This window comes from Vanessa cardui, chromosome Z, assembly GCF_905220365.1.
Source record: "Vanessa cardui chromosome Z, ilVanCard2.1, whole genome shotgun sequence".
Classification (NCBI taxonomy): domain Eukaryota; kingdom Metazoa; phylum Arthropoda; class Insecta; order Lepidoptera; family Nymphalidae; genus Vanessa; species Vanessa cardui.
The window spans coordinates 8,820,444-8,848,225 of record NC_061154.1 but is presented as its reverse complement, the minus strand read 5'-3'; the positions used below and the strand labels follow the sequence as shown (position 1 = coordinate 8,848,225).

The following is a 27,782-nucleotide window of genomic DNA, read 5'->3' as shown; positions in this document are numbered from 1 at the left end:
AAGTTACTCTTTATTTTGAGCAATGTTAGATATTATATATTTTATGTAAAATTCATTCCAATTTTAAATTTACATTTTATTTTAATAATATTTTTTAAACATTATAATGGATATATTTATCCAATTATTAGAATACCCTAGGCATTATCAATATATTAAATAGACAAAATGACAAAACATGCGGTGGTCCTTTCAGTTATTCATTAATTTTTTTTTGGGTAACAATAAGCCTTTTACAATGGCAACACTTATCTAGTACCTTATAATATAAGATTACACAAAATTCTTAATTTAAAAATTAATATGATTCCTCTAAATATGAATAAATCCTAGTCTAGTATATGATGTAGCATAGACACTTATTGTAAATCACAATTGTTTTTGGTCGTGAATTTTTCACATTTTTTTTTAAATTTATGAATGAGTCATTTCAAATGCTTAGAGTTTTTACGATTACAATAAATTGTTGCGCTTAACATGATTCGTTTTAATTTTTGTTAAATAGTCCATCGATAAAAATTAAAGCATAGTGAATATTTTAAACCAATAAAATATATCATAGATAATACTTTAACTTTTTAAATAACATAGAGTAGTGTCTTTAAATCGTCCTTAATTCTAACATCTATAATTATTTTTTTGGTATATTTTTTTGGTTTTTGTTTATATTGAAAGTGAAACTGTAGCCGGTTCAGATCGCGAGGGTACATGTTCAAGCGTAAAGGGCATACGAAACGACGAAATTCTCTGGCGACATATTTATGTCAAAGCCTTATACGGCTTTGGAAACTCTTGATCCGGCAAATAATTTTTAACCATTCCATCCCAAGTCGACTCCATAAGATTCTGCTTCTGTTTATCGTAATAAGTTTTCAGCTCGATCTATAAGTTAATATTTATTGTAAATTAACTAATTTTTTTTTAAGTAAAACGAAACGTTCAAACTCCGATTGCGGGTTCAAACCCAGGCAAGCACCACTATATGAGCTTAATTTGTGTTTATATTTCATCTCGTGCTCAGTGTTGACGGAAAACATCGTGAGGAAACCTGCATGTGTCTAATTTCATCGAAATTCTGCCACATGTGCATTCCTCCAACCCACATTGGAACATATTCCATATGTTCCAAACCCTCTCCTTAATGGAAGAGGAGGCCTCTCAATGGGAAATGTACAGGCGGTTACTTTACTTTTAAAGCGATAATATAAAGTAAACAACTCAAATAAAAGTTCCTTCGTACCGGAACACAGCAATACCAAGTAATGACGGTTAATAGTCAATGTATGAGGGAGACAGCTTCCAGTGAGTCAGCCTTTCAGCGACTTATTATGCTAATTATTATGGCTTTAATTAATTAGCTGTCTACGAAAGGAACCAAGAAGAACGTTCAACGTTTACTTAACAAACATACTTAGCTTATTAGTTTTCCGGATTTTGATGAAATTATTGCTAAGATTTTTTTTTTATTCAAAACTATATCAGATATATTTATTATAAAAAAATATTTTAATTCAAATAAATAATATACATTTAACGTTGAAATATCGTGAAAGCTTTATTCGTGTTAGTTTGTATTTATTTATTTTTGAAACTGTTTACTATGTGAAACAAGCTCAAATTGCAAATACATTTTGATCTACTTAATAAAATTATATTATAGATATTAATGTATTTGAAATACCTTAATATGTAATTGGAAAGTACAAAAAAATGTTTTTAAATTAATTTAATTTCTAGGGGGCTTAAGGAAGTGACTTTCACTCGCTAGTATAAAAAATCGACAATTCTGACATAAGAAGTATGGAAATTGGTGATTTTACAGCTTTTTTAACAAGAGGATGACATTTTATATGTATACGTTAGATACTTTCCGTAAAAGGGTAACATTTTTTATATAATTAATTGAAAGCTATTGCTTGTAATCCCTGAAAAAATACAACGAATGAACATCACCTATTTCTACAATTAACACTTACCTCGGAAAGGACTACCCAGTAAAGGCTGTCCTTGTTGACCCGCAGTCGAATAGCCAATATAGGTCCGATATTATAGTCGAGCTTTCCATCGGCCAATCCGAACTCATCAAAGTGATCCACAACGAAAAAGTTTTTAGTCTTCATCGTATAGACCTCCACGACGGTATCATAGAATTTGTCACTTTGGTGTTGGACGTTGCCGCTTCTAAACGTATAGCTAATGAAAAAGAAAACCTAAATCAACGACTGATAACTTCAATGATAATAACTCATATTATACAATATGAGTTAAAAGTTCATTTCTGTAGTTAATAGATCTTAGTTGAAACCGAGATTTATCTACATCAAAGAGCGTTTAATGAGTGCGTTTTATTTAGAATTTGAAGTTAACACTAATTCCTACACACTACACTGTGTATTATATTGAGCCTGTAAGATTTGCATGCCATTTCTATTTTGCTAGTGTTCTTCTAAGCAAGGATATACAATGTTATATCAGAGCACGTTTTAAATCTGGCTTCGTCTATATACATAAAAATATTCGAGCAAATATTTACCTGGAAATTCGCGTTGGTTTCGCAAACCAGAACTCGATAACTTCACCCTTTTTAGGGTGAAGGCCCCAGAAGAAAGATTTGCCTTCGTATGCATTCTGTACCGTGTATTCGCCTTTCTCTTTGATCGTTACACGGACGTATTTGAGAATTGGATTATCATGAGGATAAAACAATGGCAGAGTTCCATAACGGGGATCCTAAAATATTTCCGAATAAAATAACAGATATGTATTTATAAGAGAACATTAATGTTATTTACCTAGAAGCATTGTATCGGGCCTTTGTTTTCAAACCAGTCCCTAAATATTATTTAACAAAACAAAAGTTGTTTGTTAGAAATATCCGCCTGTTATAGTAACTTCAACTTTATCTAATAGCTGTGCCCGTGACTTTATGCTCGATCGAATTTAACAAAAAAGTTATTGCTGTAGCCTAAGTCACTACATCAGCTAGCTACCAGTGAAAGTCCCATCCACATCGGTCCAGCCGTTGCTGAGATTACCCGGAACAGAGATACAGACAGACATAAATTCAAATTAAAAAATATATACTGGTATATGTACCGTGTATACGCATATAGTAAAATGAGGTTATTTAAATATTACAAACAGACACTCCAATGTTGTTGTATATATATATATATATATTATAATATTACTATATATATATATATATATATATATATATATAGTAATATTATAAAGTATGCGAAAGTAAATCTGCCTATCAGTCTGTTCTTTCACAACGCCGCTGAACTAAATTGTATGTACTGTGGTCTGAGACAAGCTTCTTTTCCAAGGGAATTCCTATCTGTATACTTTTATGAATAGCCCTTGACAACGAACGCATAAAGGGTGAGTGAGTCCACGTGGGACCACTTGTAAAGTAATGTAAGTTAATTCATCTAAAATATATGCAATTTTTACCTTCACTTTTTGTATTTTTCCTTTAAGAGATGAGTACAAGCCAATATGTTGGAACAAGGACGATTTGTATTTGGGTCAGATCTGCATTTTATTCTTCCCACAAGCGTTCTACAAAAAAATTACGTAAGTTATAAATATATAAATGATTACACAATTAACCTTTCAAATAAAAAAGTACATAAATTTGCTTTATTTTTTTTATTAAACATATTCAAATATTACTGACCGAGTATTTGTCGATGGTGCAAACCCGATCAGCGAGGTAGCTCTCCACTAACCAATCAATTGGCATATTTTTGTAAAAGAGCTGCACGTATACTATAAAGTTTATCAGGTCCGACGATTTAAATAGCTTTCCAATACCGCCAACGTGGCAAAACTCCAGAATAAACCAATCCGGTGTGGTTATCGTAGTGGCGCTCACGAACTGTTTGATTTCCTGAAACAAACCTTTTTTTGTCGGCCAATATTTGGATACTTTATAAGCTAAGCTGAATGGAAACGGTTTATAATTAACACTGAAAAATATCAAGGTGCTTCTTGACCTGTGATATTGAAAGCCGTATTCTCATGAATAACGAAGTCGATAGCTCTTTAGAAACTGTAGGTAATTAACTTTACGAGCAAGTAAAGCTTTGTATTAAACAATTAGCTGTACCCCAACCTTATACGCATTATAATTTAACAAAAAAATATATTATTGGAGCCTAAGTTACTCCTTATTAGATCAGTTATCTGCCAGTGGAAGTCCCGTCAAAATCGGTCCAGCCGTACCAAAGATTAGCCGGAACAAACAGACAGACAGAAAAAAATGGTACAAAAATGTTATTTTGGTATGTACCGTGTACATACGTATGCATTGAGTAAAAAGGGCTATTTCAATATTACAAACCATTATTATTGTATTATTATATATATAGATTTAAATAAATATAATAAAATTCGCTTCAAATTTAATATTCAGATGTTTTACTGAAGAAGTACTAAATAATATCTCTTAAGAGTTATTTTCCATTTCGCTAATTTGTTTCTTGATAAAATGTATATTGCATTCGAATGGGAAGAGCGGTAAGAGGTTTAAGTTTTCGCTTTGCTTAAGTTACGCTACGTTGCATAAATGTGCACTTCAATTCGCTTCGTCAATAGCATTGAATATGCTTTCTAATATAAATTTCATTGAGTAACACAAAGCAGATCAACAAATATACACTTCGCATTTTAGTTGCATTCACGATATTAATTAAGCATGTATTTGCACAAATATAATAAATACTGTTTGTATGATTTCATTTTATGACGAAATAATACAAATCAAAATATGATTTGATATTCATAAGAAATTTGGTTACTAAATTTGTAAAGAAAAACAGTCTTTAAACATTAAAAATACGACGGCTTAAATCTCAGTTTTAATGTAATCGAAGTAACGGTCAGCTTATGTACCTATAATATCACACACGCGTAAAGTTATATATGAAAAAAATAAATAATGTAATTTAGTTTCTATTACATCAATCATAAAATTTAATTTTCCATCTTACCTGCATGTAGTTATCTTTGGCGATGACATCGTCCTCGAGCATAAGATAGTAGGTACCTCTTGTCTGGGCGTAGGCCATCAAGTAAATGGTGTCCAAATTTTGTTTAGTACGCCATTTCACACGCTTCAACGAGTCACCAAGAGTAAGCGGCAGATCGTCCAGATCGGGGTAGTAAGTTGCAGACGGTGATATAACTTCAATCATACCATTTTCCACCTCTTTTTCAAATCTAGACGAAAAATAAACGAATACAAAATCTTATAGTAGCATTATTATCTATAGATATTAAACGTGATTTTTTATTTAAGGTTTTTTATTTTTATTGAATCTACTTTTTGTATTGGAGCGCTTTTACCAGTTTTAATTCATAGGTTAAAGGGCAATTAAATTTTTTAAGCTACCATTTACCAGTATTTTAATAAAACTGACAAGTAACGTTTTAATAGTTACCATACACCACACGCGACTTAATTAGCGATCTGTATATCTATATACAAAGGATACATTCAACACGTACAATGCAATTGTATTCCAATCAATTGACAGGTACGACTATAATCAGAGAACTACCGACTAATACTAATTATAATTAAACCACAATTATAATAATTGGACTAAACTGCTAAAGGTGTTTAATGTGGTGCGAATCTATTGGTCTAATACGTTCTGAGTACAAATTAATATATCGACTTATCTCTTGATTTAGTATCGACCAAACATTTAAACTTTGTTCTTGTTAGCTGATGATTAGTTAAACTTTGATTAATCTCCTTAATTCATTGATTTGACATTATATTATGTACTAGTTCCCACCCTCGGCTTCGTCCGAATTTGAGGGGATGTAATTTGGAATTGGATACAGTTACCGGGATAAAAGTAAGCTATTGAATCTGGCCTGCATGACTTAATTCATAGGAATAACAAACAAATTTTAAATCGAAGTTATAATTTGATTTCTGATTCGTATGTATCTTCATTATGTATTATTATATATTATTATTATTATGTATTGTTTATTATTTAAAATCATATTTGATCAAAAAATATTTTTTCTTGTTGTTGTATAAACTATTTAAAATATACAAATTATTTGCTTCTTTGAACCTAGAACCTACCTTGAGGGTAGAAAAGGTATTTAAAAACATATATACGTATATACAAACACACGTGTTAGTACGATATCGTTGAAATAAATCAGTTGCCCATGAGTTTTTTGCATCTTTATTTCAATGTTTGCGTGTTGATTTGGTGGTCACTAAAGTCATACATAGCACTAAAATAATATATAAAACATGCTTTTAACTACACTTATTCTTGGATAAAATATTATGTAAGCATGAGGTGTCATAAAAATGATTAACAGTCCGTTGATATCAAACTTGTCTCAAGATGTTTTCATTCTCGAACACTATATAATTTATAACAACAATGGAAGTGGTAGTGTTTTATTTGGCAATCAATAAGTGTAAATGCTTCTCTTTTGAATAAAGAAATTTGATAATTCTGTGGTGATTGCCTGGGTTTGAACGCAATGTCATCGTTTCGCATTCTAGCTGTACTAACCACTGGGTCGTCACGGCTAAAGCATCAGTTTCGGTTTGCTTTATTCTTATAAACTATACCTGCTTTCTAATTAATATTTTAGTGTTAGCATTTATTACCAATTGTTATTATTAAATTAGCATTTATTATAAATTATTATGTTTTATGCACTTAGTTTTGTTAAGTTTAATGTTGAGAGACTGTCAACTGATTGTAAACACGTGATAAGTTATTTATTATAACGAATTGTTGTTGTCAGTTGAAATTATGAAATGTACAGTCAGTCCATTCGGAACATCGGCAAGTGTAACAAGTGAATTGTGATTTTAAATAAATCTTGAAGTACAAAAGTGTGTTTTTCTGGAGACTGGACCAAAGCTCTGAGACCGGTTAAAAGCTCAGAAGTGGGATCGCCCATATTAGTTTCAGCCTCGCGCTTGTTTTTACACCGGCTTACTCACCATTGAAACCGGACACAGGATTATAACGTTTTGATGCATTACCTAATTAGCAGAATATCGATTCAATAATTGAAATTGCGTATAAGCGCTTTGCATTAATATACCATCATATTATAATACGAACGGCCTCCATTATACCAAATCGCTTGAATATTTTATTAATAATGATAGTTTCATTTATATTAAAAATAATTTCATTTAAATATGATAATTATTTAAATGGAAATTAATTGAATAGGAAAATACATAAATTGCATTAAATAAAATTCGATGAACGATAAAAATTAAATAAGAAATCGTCTGCCTTATTAACTGAGATTATTTCTAGTTCATTGATCATTTTATTGCTTTGATTTGTTTGTGTTTATATAACACAATGTAATGTAAGTGCAACATAAGATAATAATAACTTATAAAACATCTTCAGATTTATTGTGTTGTAACAGATGTTGATATTATTTTGTTCGTGTTTTGTTAACACTCTTCTGACACACGTTGATATAAAGTTTTGTTAAGTTCACTATTTCTCGAGAAGCGAAGGAAAGAACTAAATCTTGCTTACATTTATTACAATTCCTGCAAGAAATTACTTAAAACTCTCAATTGTGAACTTACAAGCTCGTGTCGCTGTATCAAAGGATGACTTATGTGACACTTTCTAACAAAGTTTATAACTGTATCATATTTTTTATGTATTAACGATTTTGTTTATACTGTTTGCCTGGATAACTTAACATAAACTAATGAAATTTCAATTATGAATTTGAGTACGTATTATGAAGTACTGATTTTCATTTTATTGGTTCAATGATACTATGCTATGTAAATGTTGTAACCCAGTGAAACCTCAGAAATACAAGGTTTCACCATACATCTTGTAGGAATATTATTTTCCATCTTTCACTGGAATATTCTTTTGATATATTCATGGAATAAAATTGAAAACGTTTCTAAACATATTTACTTATGTGAATTGATAGTCATTTCTGTTGTCGTGTATTTGAAATTCGTTCTGGAACGAAATATATAGTAAACACTAGTTCTATTATTAAACTTTATTTTACACTGGCAAATACTAGTTGAATTTTATAAGTTAGTTAAGGCAATATTTTCCATTAGAAAATAATGAAGATTTTATTAAATGTCAACTCTTACTAGTGTTTTTCTTTCCGTTTAGTAATTGATTTTATAGAAGTCGTGTTCTTTTGTCAACATTATATAAGATTTCTGATTTCACAGATAAATGTTTGTCGTCAACGAAGTGAACTGTTAAGAGTTAGTTTTTAACAGCTGTGCTTTTATAAATATTATTTTTATCTATTATATAAAATAATAAAGCTACTTTTATAGAGATATGTTTGATATGGATGGAATTATATGCGCTAACGCATCGTACATCCGGTTTAGTTAATTCGTGCTCACGCGTGGCCACGTAAAAATTGCACACATAGTACCTACTGCCAACAAACTGTTAATGGCGTGCCCAGACGTAACAAGTAGTTTCTTCGTAACCAAATATTTCTTTTAATATGTAATTAACCAGTCTTTACATATTAAAAAAATGTTTATGGGTTAAATTGAATTAATATATAATAAAGGGGAATAACAAAGATATACATATACTTACTCAAACTCAATGTCCCTGGCGAGGGTAAGAACGTATTCTAAGTCTGTCTCGCCGACTAAAATGACGATGAGCGTGTCATTTTTGTCCTTTTCTCGCAAGCCGCTGATCAAATGCTACAAATAAACGTATAAGAACACAATGCAACAACAAGAAATACTAATGTAAGCTGTTTGTTACAAAATTTTCGAAGAAGCAAGCAATAATCATTTGCCGTTTACGGTAATAATATACTTGATTAACTCTGAAAGGAACTTCCAACTATATTAGAAACTTGTGCTAATGTTTTTCTATTGGTTGTTGGTGGTTTATCTTATGTAATAATTATAAAATTATTTTGGCTGCGACAAAGGAAAATATTTGTAATATGAATTGAATAATAATAAATGATTCAAGTACACGCAATGACTTACTTGCAGCGGTTAGTTATTACGCCATTGCAAGAAATTGTTCAAGAACCAAAAGTACAATTAAAACGAAGCTTAATATATTTACTATTGTGTAACTAGACAGCAAAACAGAAGTGTAATTAAATCGATGTTACCATTTAAATAAATAGTATTCAGTTTTATAATGTTCTTAAAAATCGAATAAACACCAACATAATTTTTTTTATCAATTTCCGAATATAAACTCAAAAAAAAAGATAGTTGCCATATCCGTCACCTCGAGCATCGAAACAAATGAAAACGAATGAATTTAGCAATAAAAACAGGAATATCTAAAATTAAAAAAAAAAAAAAAAACGAGACCAGTACTGCAATCTATTTTCATCGAAGTATTCGATCACAATATTTTATAAACGAAAACTAATAAATATTTCTACTAGCCATCTGCTATCTGGTGCTATCTGGAAATACTGCTACGTTATCATATTTACATACATTAAAATCGGTTAGTGGTAATAATAATTTCTATCAAATGTAGAACAAAAAAGTACGTATTAGTATATACATTAAAAAAGGTAAGCGAAACAACTTACCTCTAAAGTTACCATGAGATAACTCTGTTTATCTCTTTTCACAGTCGGTATCGCTATAACGACGTCTGAACTGTGCCGATTTGATTTCATGTGATAAGATGGCCGCAAGCTGCTAGGCTTGTTCGCGAGATGGGGTAGCAATTTTAATATAAACGAATTTTGCATCGCTGGTACATTCTTCGTATGCACACCCGCGCTCGACTTCATGCCTGCGTACAATATTATTGAAATTTGTAAAAGGACTTTTCGAGTGTTATTTAGACGAATACTACGACTGATTAATAAATAGCTTACAAAGGTATGTCTCAATACACAATACTCGATAATTAATTTCGCAAATACGCCTTTGTTTTTTAAAGTCGTGTGGGCCGGTGTAGCTGTATTAGATGAATATATGTCTATGTATGTATATTGTGTATGTTATGATAAAAAATCTCAAAGACTTGTAAAGATTGAAGGGAGTATGAGATACCCTTTTTAAGTGTACCAACAATGGAACTTATAAAAAGGAATTCGCTAAGGTTTGCAAACTAAGACGAAAAATATTCTTGACATACTAAATATGTAGTCCAGAATATTTTTCTCTAATTTTATATGAAAATAAGGGACGATTATATACTTTCGCTGAGCATCGAACATTGACTACGAATTAACACGAATTCGAAAAACTTAAACTATTTAATTCAATTGTAATTCCAACACAACACAAATCTTAATCGCTTTAAGAATTTATTTTAAGAAAAATATCGGAAACAAAGTAATAACTAGTGTTTCAAATATATATTAATTTGGTGGAATATACATCTTAGCTATAAAGGGAAAACACTGCGTAGGTAATATAATAATTTTGCTAAAGCAAATAAGTTATATTTTTAAAGCGCAAAAGCATTATAACATCAATGACATATTTTGAAGTTTATACATATACAAACATTTATGTACATACTGAAAATAAATCATATAATCATACCCGTCATATTTTTCAAGATCATCACAATTTCGGCCGTGATTTGATCGTGTCGTTCAGTTGGCTTGACGACAGCATACGTGCGGTTGTACCTCGGAAAGACCTTGCTCTAGAAATAAGAAGAAATGTTAGTATATTTAGTATTTAAATTACATAATATTCTTTTTATGTTTGTTAAGTTTCTTTCACCTGTATTTTTAGAATATCTTCGCTGCGTGCTAAGTACAGCGACTCGAGGAACTGGAGACGGGTCTGTAGTTTAACTATATTCCGTTCCATTTTTTCCTCCCTCGGAAATTGGGCTGAAAAATAAATCCAATATATAACATTGTTCTATAATAAACATTATATTTACCTTATGTCACCTATAGTAGCTTATAAGTACTTCTATGTGTAACATTAAGTTTTATGCTCTAAGTCACTAACTGCCGAAATAAAATTTGAATTGTTTGAATGTATTGTCAATTGTATGAAATTAATAATATAAATTATATGAGGTTCCCATATAATTGTCTTCATATGGTTTTTAAGAAGACTGTTAAAGACAAAAGAAACACATATATTTTTTTTATAATATACGGTACAAATCATGAAACTGAAACACTTAATGATTCTACTAAATGATTACCCCGACATTTTATTAGGCACGTAAGATGAACAGGACATGCAATAGATACACCCAACTGCCGTCAAAGCTATGACTGCAATTGGGTTCGACCCGCGAGTCCTTTCCAACAATAAGACCGACAATCTCCACATTTGATATGTACGACTTCACGCTAAATAAATAAATTGCACTCAATGATTTACATCCGATCATATTATGACGTGCTAATTTGTGTGTGAAAGGTCGTTTCAATAACTTTATGATATTATTGATATCCATACGAGTTATGTTTGTTTATCTGTCAAAACGTTGAACAATATCTGTGTTACCATCAACTGCAGTTGAGTTTCACAATTAATTATTTCGAATTGAATTTAAACGATGAAAACATCTGTCAGCTGTTCACACTCTGAATATTTATAAGCCGGTAAAAGGTTAAAATTTATTCATATGCCATTTAAAAATCATGATCTGAAGCATTGAAATTCATTGATTGATTTTTTTTCAGTTTCAGTTTTACGAATTGATAGAATTGGGCGAAAGAACGTTGACGCTAATACTTAACACGCATTATTTCTAAATTGAATAAAATATATACTGTATAACGGCTAGCAGTGGTAGTAATATTATATGGTGATTTATAAAAATAAAAATAGATGTTTGTATACAAGTTAAGTGATTAGATATTTATTACATGTAGCAACGATACGCATCCATTTAATTAAAAAAAAGCACATGGATATTGGTTATCATTACACTATGATATTTATTTTAAGGCAATTTTTATAAATTAAAATATCAAACAAGTGTTAGAGCTACGCATTTTCATGAACCCCTTTTATAAAAACAACAATTTATAATTTTATCATCGAAAAAGTTTAAAAATTTAAGTTGCAGCTTAAAGATAATAAATATATCATTAAGCACAGTACACACAAGCGAAAAGCAAAGAAAAATCTGTTTTTATTTAGGTGCCTCGTTCTCACAGGTGTGTTATTAGCTTTAGATATTTTTCGTCGTGGGAGCTTTCGCTCGATCTCATCCGTCTTTGATCCCTTAACTCCACACCTGGGTCTATAAATAAAAAACATGAATAATGCACAGCATGCATTTAGTATCGTGCCTGCAAACGCTTCATTCCCTGTGATGAATTGAAAATATGGACGTGCAATTAATTTTCATTCAGTCAAACAGTGCTTGTGTTTTCGGTTTCCGTTAAATGAAATGTGGGATTTACGGCTAGCGTTAATTATTACTAAGCCTTTGATGGATTTTAATCAAATAAAACATACCTATACCGAACCTTTAATGTTATTAACGATTGGATAAATTTATAATAACCTTTTATTTTAATGATGGTTTCGGATTTTGATGCCGAAATTATTAAAATAAAATATTTTTTGAATCGAGGTACATAAATAAGCTTTTATAAATAATATTCGAGAGCAGGATAATTATTTACTGTAAAGCCCGTTTGGTTAGGTACCACCTACGTATTAATGACAAACGGCGTCGTGTTCTGTTGTTGAAGGATGAGTGACCGCATATAACGCATATAACTGTGATTGACTGATGTGGTTATGATAAGTCAAATCAAATCAAATCAAACTACATTTTATTCGAGTAGGCTTTTACAATCACTTTTGAATCGTCATTTAACAAACTACATTAAATGAAGCTACCACCGGTTCAGAATGCTGATTCTTCAATAAAAATAAAATCGTTGGTTGGATCGGTGCGTTTTTATAATATATTATGTGACAAGTAGTTTGCTTTTAATCTCGAAAACAAAAATCAAGAAACCATGCAGCGCCGCAATTTTCAATTCATATGCAAAAATAATAATAAAATTATTTAAAAGGATATCCTTTCCACTTACATATAAAAAAAGAAATAAATGTATCAGTTGGTAATCTTTTTGAATATTTTCTTTTTCAAGATACAAAGCCATGTTAGTTAAATACAATTACATTTGTGTGTGTGACGGCGTCCTAACTAAATCTATAAGATTATAGCATATATATTAGTTACATAGCATTATAAAAAGGATTGTGAAAATTACTACTTATAATAAAGGATCAGTTTATTTACTCGGATTAATAATTTAAAAAGTAAAATAATTTTAAGATAATTATAAAAAAACAAGCTGGCTAAACATATACTAATTTTGTCGACATTTGTCTAGCGTCATAATTGTATTCAATTATTATATTTGTTTATATAATAACAATCAAAATATTTGACGTATTGACGTAAGAACTCTATCGAAAGTGGGAATTGTTCAAACTTTATACGAATCGAAGTGAGCATGTAACCTATTATTATAGTTAGTGGTAGGCTTACGGCACATTCGCGTAAGCACCCCCAGTACAGCTGTTTGATTCAGTCGAAAGGGTGAGTGAATCAATATAACTTCAGGCACGAAGGACATAACATCTTAGTTTTCAAAGTCGGTGGCGCATTGGCGATGTTAGGAATTAACCGTTAATATTTCTCAAGATGATAACATCTGATGGCGGTCCGTAGGTCTATTTACCTCTCCTCCTACATGTAGAATATATATTATTTCAGCATATAAATAAATTATCATGACTATGTACATAGGTACACGAAACTAAACTAAAAACTTTTATTATCTTTAATTATTCCGACATACACTTTGCATATAAATTACGAACATACATACACAAATACACACTCACACAAACGGCTATATATCTTATTAATTTATATGAATAAAGAAAATAATATGAAAAAACTCCATTAATTAAGGTTAACGCGGACTACTAATAAAAGAATTTTGACTCCCAAGATACGGACGTAGTTGTTAAGTTATTACTTATTTTGTTAAAATTAAAATAATCTTCAAAATTCTTTATTATAAATATTGTAACTAAACAATACCTATTCACGTGTTATAACTCGTATGACAGTTTAACTTTATATGAAAATTAAGTGAAGTAATAGCTCGTGAATTATTGCTACTAATTGGCACTCGTAATAAATAATTACACGGTACAATTCCAACTTCTATATTGAATATTTTATAATCGTTTCTATTCCACGGACGTCATAGACTGGTTTTAATAAAATGTTGCAGATAAGGCTTAAAATTTTGCCAAGCTGATGAGTTATATAAACCGACTTATCAGTCACAATTATTAGATAAATATCATAAATAAAATTTTAACAAAAAGAAAAACCGACTTCAAACAAAACAGTATTTAAAAAAAAAATTAAAATGCACTAAAAAATAATAAAAATAATTGCATATTTAACATATTTTTGAGAGTCCTCCTAGGTAAAATGAAATGAAAAATATTAGACTACTTAAAAGTCGATTTACGATTATATAATGTAGTTATAATTATTGCTATATTTGGAGCCGGTGTCAGCCACAGGCACACGCTTCAACAATCAAAAGAAAGAAGCGATACGAGCCTCTTGATTGACCCAGTATAATATCGTATAAAAGGTAATTTGTAAGAAACATTTCTTAAAGTATTCTCGTATTGTTTTTTGATAGGTATAGTATAGGGTTGGCTGACACCGACTCCAGGCCAGGGGTAGGCCCTTACCCTTACGCTCCAATTTTGATTTCTCAAACATGAAGAAAAACTCATTTTTCGACAATATTTTAATCAAGAAAATAGACTACATTTGATAATATAATTCTGTCAAGCAAATGGGTGTTACGTTTTTATAATTTTTTTATGTGACAAGTAGTTTGCATTTAATCTCGAAAACAAAAATCAAGAAACCATGCACGCGCCGCAATTTTCAATTTATATGCAAAAATAATAATAAAATTATTTAAAAGGATATCCTTTCCACTTACATATAAAAAAAGAAATAAATACCAATGAAATAGATAGGTTTTTTATAGTCAGTGAGGTATAACAACATCATTTACATTTTGTGAACTGTCTCTAGCGAATTATAACACAAATAATTCTTCAATATTACGCATTCGTGGAATTATGACACTATATTATCAAGAATACGCGATCACAAAACAGTCATAAGTTACAGAAATGTATAGTTACTTTATAAATTCATGAAGGTTCAATTATATTACATCGATATGTCAGGTTATATCATGTTTCATAAAAAGTGAACCTTCCTTGACGTAACCGATGTTCAAGCAACGTTATGATACAAATGGAAAATGTAATATTCTAGTGGCAAGCTCATTGTTAAGTTATAGGAAAAGTATTGAATGCTCTTTTCAGTTTTCTTTTGTGTTATTTCTTATGTAACTCCTCATTGAAATTGTATTTATCATTCTTAATTATTAGCTACTGTTGAACGTGTATTATAAAGATCAGACTTATGTTTTTTCCGTAATAAATTTTTTTTGTCAAGAAATGCTAGTAAGGAAAATATATGACTGCTGTTCCAAAGTCGCTTTTTCGCGAATTATTTAACGTTTTTTAAGTCGCAGCTTATTCCATTACGTAATTCCACATCTGTTTGCTGTTACGTCCAAAATAAATAAAAGTTATTCACTAATTTTTAAGACTTCATAAAATATAACAGGCTAGGCCAGTAGTATTTATAGTATTCTACTCACATGAATAAAAATGTATTAATATATCTCAAATACTTAATTGCAAAAAAAAAAATTGTCTATAATACTTTTTTATAATAAAACGCTTTAAAATATTCTCGGTTTTTATTATATTTGATATATTACTTATTGACCTCTTTAGTGAGCTTCAGTAAAATTATAATTAATGAGCGCTAACAAGAGTAATTGAGTAAGTAAGGATAATAATTCGAAATGTAATCGATTTGCTTGTTATTAAACTTTTTTTTGTTTTTACTGCGCTTAAATCGAAATGTAATTATGTATGGATGATAACGGTACTGCATATTTTAATACTTTTTTTAGTCGCAAAATACCTTACAAGTTACAATCGATTTGCTTAATTAAACTTTTTTTTTTTTTTTTTAACTGCACTTATTTTTTGCATTTTTAGTAGATGTTTATTATAAGTATATATAGAGTTACATCTAGAGCCATCTTATTTTTTTATTATGAAATAGGTTGGCGGACGAGTATATGGGCCATTTGATTGTAAGTGGTCACCATCACCCATAGACAACGACGCTGTTAGAAATATTATCAATTCCTTACATCGTCAATGCGCCACCAACCTTGGGAACTAAGATGCTATGTCCCTTGTGCCTGTAGCTACACTGGCTCACTCACCCTTAAAACCGGAACACAACAATACTGCGTACTGTTGTTTAGCGGTAGAATATCTAATTAGGCTAATACAATCATAAAATTGTTTCCCTGTTTTTCAATGTCAAAAAAGATTATTTGTTTAATGTCAGAGAATCGGTGTTGGCTAAGATTACAACTTCTAAGTGTCTAATGTTTCTTACATACTGGCAATTTAAGTTTTCATTAAAATTGACCTTTATTCGTAGGTATCTGGTGTAGGATTAACATATAAGTGACGTCATACAATATAGTGAAGTGAAGTTTTTCGTCTCACTATTACTTCGAACCTCTCTTTAAACTAACATGATCGTAGTTGTAGTGCTAACTCAAATACTCTGATCCAATTCAACTATAATATGGATGGTATAAATAAATTATATTTATAATACGTTAAGCTAAGCAGAGCTTATTGGTACATCAAATCAGTACACCAGTTTTGAATACCATAAAATCATGAATGTCTAGACGTGAAATACTGTTTTCAATTTCAATACCAACTTCAATCTGTTGCTTTCACTCAACGACGAGCTACGAAGCTATTACTTATTAGATGTTAAGATAACATAGCAGTGAATAAAATAAGCATTGAGCCGTATTGCTCTGAAAAAAAGGTGCCTGTACCATACCTAATTAAATAACAAAATTATTAGAATAAAGAGGTATTATTATATAAATTTTCCGTAGATATTTATCTTTTGACAGTTCTTTTTTTTATTTCATTACGAAACCATTTCAGTTGGCTTAATAGTTGATTACCTTTTCCTATCAAAAGTTCAGACCGGTCAGGGTCAGGATATCCGTTTTTTGCCTTAATTTTATTAAATAATCTGTCACATTGAATATATAGGATTACTGTAAAATTCGTTTCTCTTTAAAGAGTAATGGAATTTATCCGTTAGCCGTATTGAAAAAACGTCAATCTTTTATCTGCGTATATCTATAATATTTTTCCATTTCATGAATCCAATTTAATTAGTCAGTTCCATTATAGAAAAAAATAAATAAAAACTAATCTATTATTTCAGTACGTATATGATTTCAATCGCAGCAAATACGTTTTAAATTTTTTAATTTAAAGAGTTACACGCTTTATTAGAATTCTTATTCGTGGTATTTGTTGGAACTAATAATTAGTTGGTATTTTATCTGTTTATCTTAACTGAATGTTTCAAGGTTAATTATGTAATGAGTTTGTTTTTTTTAAAGAAAAACAGATTAGAATGCATGGAATATCGATAGACTACTTATATCATCAAAAGTGATACTGGCTATAAATTAATTATTCATTAATTCAGTACAGTGGTTTTTTTTCTTATTTGAAAGTAAAAAATATTTTTATTTTTGTAATAAGGAAGTTGTTTAAGAAATTACAAATAACAATATCATTAATAAATACTTAAACATCACTTTGGTCATAAAGTTTTTTTTTTTTAAATTCATGATAGCAAGTATTAAAATTAGAAAAGAAACATTATGTTGCATAAGCAGAGATAATAATCACTGTAAAAATATATTTTATTTCAAATTGACTCTTATGAGAAATTTTGTATCGTCATGTCCCAGGATAGCATTGCGAAGCTTCCCCGGCTTCGTAATGAAGATTCTAGTAGCTGATCTTTTCCTCAATTGAAGTATTTACTTTATAATATACGATTACCAAGAAATACATCGTTATTTCCTCGTAATATGGTGTATTATCACAACAAAGAATATTTATTTATTATTTGTTTTATTATTTTAAAATATTATAGGCCTGAGGTTAAAATTCCAATTAACAAAAATCTCCTATTATTCGCGATTCTTTTGTTTTTCAACATCTTGCATTATTTTAAGTCACTCTAGTGATGTTCTAAAATCGATTACATTTTTATAAAAAGGGATACACTAACAAAATATGAGTTTAATTAATAATTATAATAAAAATGTAACTACAAAAGAAGTATTTCCCACACTCGTATTGTATAGTATGCGTATAAGTATATTTATTTGTTACTAAAAACGTCTCATTTTTTTTTAAAACCAATGTATACACAATATTAAATCAAATCCGATGAAACCGTTAACAATACACAGTATGTATTTTACGATGTTAATTAAAATATTCAATCGCCTTGATTACAAAATTTAAACTTTGCCTAGATTTTTTATGATAGGCTGTCGTTATTGACAGCCCGGCGCTACTTGCCCTTGGTTGGATAAGATGCTACGTTGTCTAAATTCTTTGTGCAGATGAGCTTAGTAAAGAAAATTTCAAGACAAATGAAAAGTAAACCTTAACATCAAAGTATTAAGACTAAACGATTAACCAACCATGGAAGTGTATGTTAAAAAAATATCACACTAGTCAAGGTAATAGATCGCAGATGTAACATTTCCTAACTTTAATTGCGTATACATACCTATAGTTTGTGTTCGAAAAATTTGGATGTGTAGATAAGGGACGTGGTCTTCAAAGTATACAATGTGAACTAATCGAGAAATCGATGACACGACACCCCAGTTAAGCGTAAAGGGTAATAATCCCGACGTTCCATGCGTGGAAGTATTGCAACAGCACAAAATATGAAATATTTACTCACTTGACTTATTTCACTTGCTGATAAGCTAAGTAATATTAAGACTAAAATAAAACACACATTATATTGATTTTTACAAGTAATTTTGTAAGTGAATTCATAGTCATTACAAATATTAAATACGCAGTTATATATGAAAATAGAAATACCATAAAAACCATGTTATATACGATCAATGAAGTTTTATTTTCCATACATTGTGAAGATATATTTTAAGAACACCTAACAACAATCAATTAATTTAAGTTGTATAAAGATAATTAGACTTTAAAGATAATATTATCACTTCATATATGACTATTCTATTTCGATACTCTTTTTTTTAAAAAAAAAAAAAGAACCAAGTGATACACAACAATACTTGGTATTACTGTTATGTATCGTATGCTTGCCGGCCAACACTTACTGAAAAGTGTACTGTGCAGACAATGAGTATAAGGAGGGCGTGATAGTGCGGTGTGGAAGCCCGCAAAAGTGTCGAAGAGGCCGCAAAAGTGCGGGGTGGGATGGTGCAAAAGTATCAATCAAATTGTGCGTGAGCGCAGTTCTTAAGGAGAGGCGCGTAAACGCGATAACACCGTAGCACAAATTTGCCGTGATGCGCGTGTAGTAGCACAAACGTGCAATAATGCCGTGGATTTAAAACACAAGCCTTGTGAATCGGACCTTGAATCACTGTAGGACGTGGCCAAGTCTGCGCCGTCCTAGAGGTTACCTGGCGATATTCAATTAGAGGCTGGTCCTTAAGAACGCCTAGCCTGGACACTGTATGGAAAGGATTTGGAATACAATAATGTTTGATTCACAACACAGGATCCTTCTAGTTATCTATAAGTGAGTCTCTTTACAAATATGTTACGTACTACATATATTTTATATAAATTGAATCAAAAATATTTAAATCAAAATATACCGTTCGAGGAGAGTTTTAGATTGTAGTTTTACGGAATTGTATTAAAGGTACAGCTAAAGTACCAACGGTTCTTTAGTTAAAGGTTCGTTTAAATAGAAAATGTGCGTAACCGATCTTCTAAATTATGATCAACCACCCTCTTCAGCTCCTATTAATTGCGAGGTTATCTATTATTTACTGTACTTTTTCTTTATTTCCTTTGTTCCAATTGGTGAAAAAATAGTACTTGTAGGTAAATACAAGATCTACAACGAATATTTCGTCTATTTTGATAATCCCGGTTTACAAAAAAATGAAAAAAAAACTGCACTTTCATAATTGACGTTGGTGCTACTTTATTGATATTTTTGATGATTATTTAATCTTTTTTTTTAACTTTTATTTGATTTTGATTAAGGACTATTTTTATTTTCAGCTCTATGAAAATTCGAATATATTGCAAAATCTAATTTGACCGGATAATGTAACTACCTAATGTTATATCTATCAGGCTTCTAAAACAACGGTACTTTAGCGCACTAATTAATTTCAATTTATTTGATAGCATCACTTAATGATATTAAAATTTCAGCTTTGCTAAATTGATTTGAAAACATATATATTTCAATGAATTCAATAGAGTCCGGCACGGAATTAGCAACCGCAAAACTGTTTCACAAATTAATATTATATTGTTGAAAGATCATAGAATATTACATTAAAATATAAGTTACATTGAAAATGATTTTAAAATTTAACATGAGCACATATACAAATTACATACGCATAGTAAGTAATTACTAAGTACCCAGAAGCTAGATTGGGCCTATTCCTATCAAGCAAACAAAACAATAAAATATAGCTGACCTATAATTCTTCCTTGAAAACGCTTCTAGCTCTTAGCATAAGTATAAACGTTTTTATAACTATTATAAATATATGAATTGGCAAATCATGACAATATGTGACATTTTATTGTAGAAATAAAAACATTACTTTAGAAATAATTTATTGACCATGCAAGTCGTAAACTTGGTGTCAACACATATACTCACTTCTCGTCTCTTACTACCTCGTAATCACTTACTCAATTAAAATTATCAATGTTAACATAAATATACAGAATATTTTTGTAAATATAAGGGGTTCTAAGTAGGCCTGCTATGATAAAAAATATCCCGAATATTGTCTTATACTTTATGGTTATGAACAGATCGAATAATTCTTGATGTAAAAATAGATGATCGCAACAAACAGATACAACATCTACACAAAACTTAAACTCGAAAAGTTTCATCTCAATAGCAAAACTAAGAATCGATTTAAAAAAACAAAGCAGACCATCAGACGTCAAGTTTAACTTTCGGGACAAAAACAAATTAGTATTACACATAAACAAAACGTTGATTACATGTGTCATACAAATTGTCTTTTAAAAATAGAATGTAAATATTATCAATATTGTAATAATACGATTTTACTTTTAATACACTTTGTAACTGTATTTCTAACTAACTATTTATACAACCTAAATGATGGTTCGATCTACAATGAAATTGAGAACGCGAACCGAGAACGTATATTTACGTTAAATTGAAAACAAATAATATCGTTGGTGTCATTTGTGCATGTTCGTATTAATATTCTACAAATAGAAAATTCAAAATTACCCATTTTAAATAAACTTCCATTTGTTTCAATAATGATTAATGTTGTTTATTTTATAAATACAGGTTTCTATGTTACAGTTTCATAGATGTGCACATGAAATTATCGTCATGTATAATTTTCTATAATAAGTTTGATCGCAAATGTTGTCTATACTGGTATATGTATGTAATAGTACGTCGAACTTTCCGATGAAAACAATCATTATTTTTAAGTACTTTTTAGCTGTACTATTATTTCGCCTCTATGATTTAAAATATAAATGCAATTATTTTATTACAAACTTTCCTATCTATGTTTATATCATAACGCAGTAAATAGGGTCAGACAATATTTGTATACATTCATATTTTTAATTTGTTTATAGGTAAGGTTGGATTGGGTTTTTCGCATATTCCAGAAAAAAAATCCGCGTAAATAAAGTGGCACGAAACGTTTAAAATCATAAATGAGTGCTGTAAATGTAATAGTGACGCAAAATAAATTCTATAGCAACATATTGTCGGTAATGTATTTACGGTAACGTCATTCATGAAAGTTATCTGTTCAGAAACAAAAGGCTATAAATATAATAAAAAAGCTAAGCTTTTAACCTAAATTTTGAATAGGACGGATATTTCATGAATCATTAAAAAATATACTTACACGCGCTGAGGCTATACAATATGAAGACCGTTGATAGAACGGAGATCACAATTATAAGGAAGATGTTGTTCCGACGACGCGGCGGACCGCATCCTCTGAATTTCCGAATCATCCTTAGCGGCATTTTAAACCTGAAACAAATACTTTACATAAAATATATTTCACAAATAACTGTTATCTACGATTTTATTGGCTGACCTACTGATCGACCGATATTGATATAATAATTATTTAATTCGTTCTATGGGCATAATAAATACGGTTGCTCTGTGTTTTTCCACGTCGAATACAGTGAGTAACTTAGTTTCTCTTGATAAAATATATATTTTATGATATGACGCGTAGGGGCAAATGCGCCACCTGTTGGTATATGGCGATCTAAGAAAACATTTCTTAAAATGCGCCACCTTGGGAACTATGATTCTGTATCCCCTGTGACTGTATCACACTGTTTTTCTCACCCATAACTGTTGTACGGTAATAGATAATAGATAAATAAGGCAGAAGGAGTTGTTCAGAAAGAACCCTTCCAGCAAGTATAGTTTACAGCTATGCTTATAAAACTTAAAAGAAGCGAAACGAGGAAGATAATATCATATTTACATTTTAAATGTGCAGATTAAAAAAAATTACTAAGTCTGTATTATTGACAAGACTACCTCGCTTATGAAGTGGACAAGGCGTCGGTCCCTAGTTATTGGGAATTCGATTCAAACTCCGGGACAGTTTATTAGAAAGTAATTTCTTTCGAAAAACTCTTAGTAGCAATGTGAATTTGGAAATTGGCATTTGAAAACCTAAAAAACATGTAAAACCGTGTCTTCTAAAATCTTGCCAGTTGTGTTGGCCGTATCGTCCAATAGGATGATGAAAGTAGGATCATCTCAAATGCTTATGCGCATACACTGCACATATATTTTGTTTCGCACTGCTACTCACTCTTGAGAATGACTGCCGCAACCATAAATCTGTCACAGTCTGAAGTTTTAATACGACTTAAAAAAAATCTAAAATCTAAAATGAATTCAATCAATCAAGGTGCTACGTTGCTACGTTTTGAAGCTTTCAAATACAGCATCGCCTAAGGTGCTAAAGAAGACACAAAAAAGAAAGTCTACTTGTAATCATCGGCATATTGTATAATCTTTTTATCAAAAGGATTGAATATATAATTTGTAATAAAAATGCTTTACTACGTATATTGTTTACAATTCTGATTGCATCGATTCAAATTATTATGACTCCATATCAGTTCATGTTAGTAGGCCTGTATTATTTATTCTAATAATAGGTTTTTGACAAAGCTTGATGCATCTAATAATAGGCATGCTCGCAGCAATGTATTCAATAAACTATATTCTCCTAATTCAGTTCACAAGATATAGACAATAATATAGGTGGTTTTATGTCAATCAGCTACCACCAACTCTTACTAAGACCCTAGTATATGTATTTTATCTTAATTGAAAATGTATCAATATCCGTTTCAACATAATGTCATAAAGAATTCGAGATTTGAATTTCTCTCCGAAAGACATGCGAACGAGGTTAAGTTCATTTTAATTAAAAAAAAGACAACAAGATGCTAACATAAACTAGGAGTGTTCAACTTACAAAGGAAAGCATCATAAAAAAAAACATCAATACCTATTTGAAAATATATAACGAATGGCTAGATGCGTCAGAACAAAGGGAGCTTTCAATTTTATTGTTAGACGGAACCTCTTTCACGGATAAAGAAGCACTCCGTATCCAATTACCAATTATACCTGATAGCTATGGAAGTGCATTTTTTGAAATAATGAGATGTTCATGCAATATATACACTATCCCGACGGAGATTAAGTTTCCGCTGAGCGTGGAAGGTATCGATACAATAGGCATCACGTAATTTATGATACTCAGAGACTTGTTACTTGAGGATATTTTACGGTCGCTCGTAAAGATGTATTTAAAAAAAAAATCTCTCTGAATATTCTTCCGATTCATTTCCCAAAATATACATAATATCATAATAAATATACGTGTTTTCTATTAAGTTTAGTATCTCATCCATTATAATCCCAAATACTCATGAACTAATTTGTTGGTCTTATTACTTGGTGGTGTGTTCCGATTTGGTGGCTGGATGAGCCAGTGTAATTATAGGCACAAGGTATAAATCATGTTAGTTCTCAAGGTCGGTGGCAAGTTGCGATGTGAGAAATGCTTAATATTTCTTACCAACTCCATTGTCTATGGGCTGTGGTGACCACGTACGTACATCACACGTACCATTAGGTGACCCATGTGCTCGTTCGTATAACAAATGCCATAAAAAAGAACTTTTAACGTACACGGTACATTGTGTTTATTTATCTTGACGTAACAAAAATATTCACATTACACATTAAATGCGGTAATCGAATAAAAATGAATATTGAAAATCAATATATTGCAATTTCTTCTTTAAATACATCAGAGCATTATAAAAGAAATTTCCGACGTTCAACTGTAGTACAGTTAAAACATTCTTTGTCTATTACGTTCAAGACATTCATATTTTAATATAATCATATATTATATACTGATGGATAAAGAATGGTGTAAAGCCTCTGCCTTAACTTTGGCTGGGAATCAGAAACTGACAATGACCAGGTAATTTTTATAATATTTTTAAATTAAAGATATACTGGGAACGAGAGGGCCTGTACTACCATCCTTCTGTAATTAATGCCTTTAATTTGATCTACATACATTCGTTTCATCTGTGCTGAATACTTCAAATTACAATATTTGTACGACGTATGTAATATATTTACGAATTCGCGCGGTAATTGAAATAGCACTAAGTCTCATCGCTATATAAATGACTAGCACTAGTGTCTTAGACAGACGGTAGTCGTATTATGTACACAGGATGCCACAAGTGCAACAGGGTTGTATGCGAGCTGAGGTTACGCCCTTGCGAATGCGCAACGCGCGATCCAAGGAGTAGTGACGCCTTCAAAAGGAATGCCGACAAAGTAATACGCGGCGCTACACGCTGTAGTAGGTACTATATTCGAATTATAACCTATCTCCAGTAAAATTTGTTATGTACATCCAACTTTTTTTTGCCATTGGCGTTGAACATGGACATGGACCGTCTGGTTGCAGGAGGTTGCCACGGGCGGCAAAGGCTTTTAGCTATTCCATGCATGTTAATATCCCACCGACCTTAAAAACCGATATAATATTCCTTAAACCTATAGTTACAAAGGCTCACTCACCCTTTAAACATGAATATAATCATTCTAAGTATTGTTGTTGGGTGGTAAACTATATGGTGAGTGAATGGTACCTTCTCCGATGCGTTTGCGTAAAGCTTTACCACAAGCTAAAATTAAAGACCTGCCAAACTACGTTACCAAGTAAAGTTAGAAAGTATTGATATGCACGAGTCATGGTCACATAAAAGATGTAACATATCGCTCTTTAGTTATTTTTGCTTTTAATTAATTAATATGAAGCTGCGAACAAACAACGGTCGACACAGAGAAAATCACCGATAATGTTAAATACGCCGAACCGGAAATACAGCCGGTAGTTACATATATACAAACTAAAGTTGAAGTATATTAAATGTTTTTCTTTTATTTTTGTATTAACTTCTCGATTTTCAATCGATATAATTTATATTGATTCACAAGATAAAGTGTTGACCGTCTATTTTATAGATGTTTTGGTCATCCATAATGATCCATGATAGTTATGTCTTCGTGCTCGATTTCAGTCACAGCGGACTCTTTAAGTTAAACTAGCCAACTAGGCAGGCCATTTTATAGTGCATAAGCGTGTTTGCAAACACAGGTGCTCAATCGCTCTCATAATCCGATGGGATGGCAAATCCGACAACATCGGAAAGAGCTCCGGCGTAGTACAAACGGTTTTACATGGCTATATACACACGTCCAACTTCCAGGTTGACCATGAGAATATTTCGACAGAAGAACTGAACCCAGAAACTCGGATCTACAGAGCTTTACAACCTTATATCTAGCCGATATTTTATAAGTAACGAGGCAGTAATTTAAATTCAAATATCTAATTCCAAGATTACCCTAATGTCAATTTATTTACGTTTAAGTCGTGATCAACGTGACAACAGGTTGGTCTTGTTGCAGTGAAGGTAAATTTTGATGATAACTGTCTCGTTAGTTGAGTGGATAGATCCCGAGTTCTTAGGTTCAAAGCCGACTTCGAGTTGATGAAAAATTAAATAGGTTTTATTATCTCATTTTTTTCTGTAGCAATTCAGATGTTAAGTGCCGTGCCTCAGAAAGCACGTAAACTCTGAAATACGCCTGAACTCATTTCGTTTTCCGTTTCCTATTTGCCGTCCCAGCGGAAAATGAGATTAAGGTAAGAGAGTGCATCCGTGTTTGCGCACTCACTTGTGCAGAATAATTTATGCGTTGCGTAGTTGGCTAGTTTCCCTTGATATTCGCCGCTTCGGCCGAAACTTTCGTGAGGACATAATCATCTTTCGGTGTAATATTTCGAAGAGGTATCGTTGATCGTCAAACTAGGTATTTAAAATCTGTTGCAATCAAAGCAATCACAAAAGCTATATTTTTTAACTTTTACAAATATTTTCGTCTTTTGTTTACTAAGTAATTCTAAAAGTATATTTTTGCATAAATAGCTATTTTTTCATTCGACTCAATAAACTAAAAATTTTGCAACTTTAATTATCTCTGCAATATGTTCATTTGTGAGCTAAAAGCTTTACAGGAATTGTAATAAAGACTGATATAGTTAATACAATTAGCAATATAAAGTGCGCGACAAAGAGAAAACTATTTTAAAACTTTGCAAACGAAATGGCGTCAGACAAAGCTATTCGAAGTAGGATGCTTTTTTCGCTCGTGTAAAGAAAAAAAATCGTTCCGTATTAATTTTATAACAAATAAAAAGTTAATGCTTAGCTTAGATTCACCCACATACGGTACTAACCACTTTGAATTTGCAAGAGAAATTCAACGTAATAGGTTTTTTCTCATTGATAGTATAATATGTATAATTCCACGTTCATCCCTAAAGGATATACAATTACACATATTTTTGCTATACTGTATATGTGTTTACTTTTTATTTTTCAAAATTGTTATTTAAAAAAAATTGAAATTAGTTTAAAATCTTATGATTTCAAAAGACATTTGTTTTTTGCAAATGATAGAATAATTATATTAATTACATTTAATGCAAACGTAGACGTAATTATTTATCATAAGTTTCTATAAGCCAACTTAAAGAAAAGACGAAAATTTAATCAAGACAATTCTTTATAGTTATAATGTTGACGTTTTAATATTGTTGATAACATATTCAAAAGATTTTATTTACCAAAAAAAAAAGTATAAAAACAGTTTCCAAAAACAATAATATGAAACAAAAATAAAAAAATATTTTCTTCAGACGAAAATAAACAAACAAAAAAGTAATGTAATTATTAAACAAATTTACAAACCTTATCCAATGCCGTGTTCAGCACATGAACAATACATTTAAGAAAAAACAAGTTTTCGCGAATTGTCAGCGTCTGATTCGTAAAACCGACGCCG

General features: G+C 30.7%; 1 protein-coding gene across 1 annotated transcript; it reads right to left on the bottom strand.

Moving 5' to 3' along the window:
- Positions 1 to 86: 86 nt before the first annotated feature.
- LOC124542862 (alpha-1,3-mannosyl-glycoprotein 4-beta-N-acetylglucosaminyltransferase A-like) lies at positions 87 to 27,782 on the bottom strand. Its single transcript, XM_047120750.1, is given in 12 exon segments — positions 87 to 882; positions 1,977 to 2,193; positions 2,534 to 2,730; positions 3,460 to 3,567; positions 3,686 to 3,898; positions 5,001 to 5,229; positions 8,631 to 8,743; positions 9,610 to 9,818; positions 10,580 to 10,685; positions 10,766 to 10,878; positions 22,198 to 22,328; positions 27,689 to 27,782. Coding segments are annotated over 11 exon segments (1,752 nt in total). The 5' UTR covers positions 22,322 to 22,328; positions 27,689 to 27,782; the 3' UTR covers positions 87 to 759.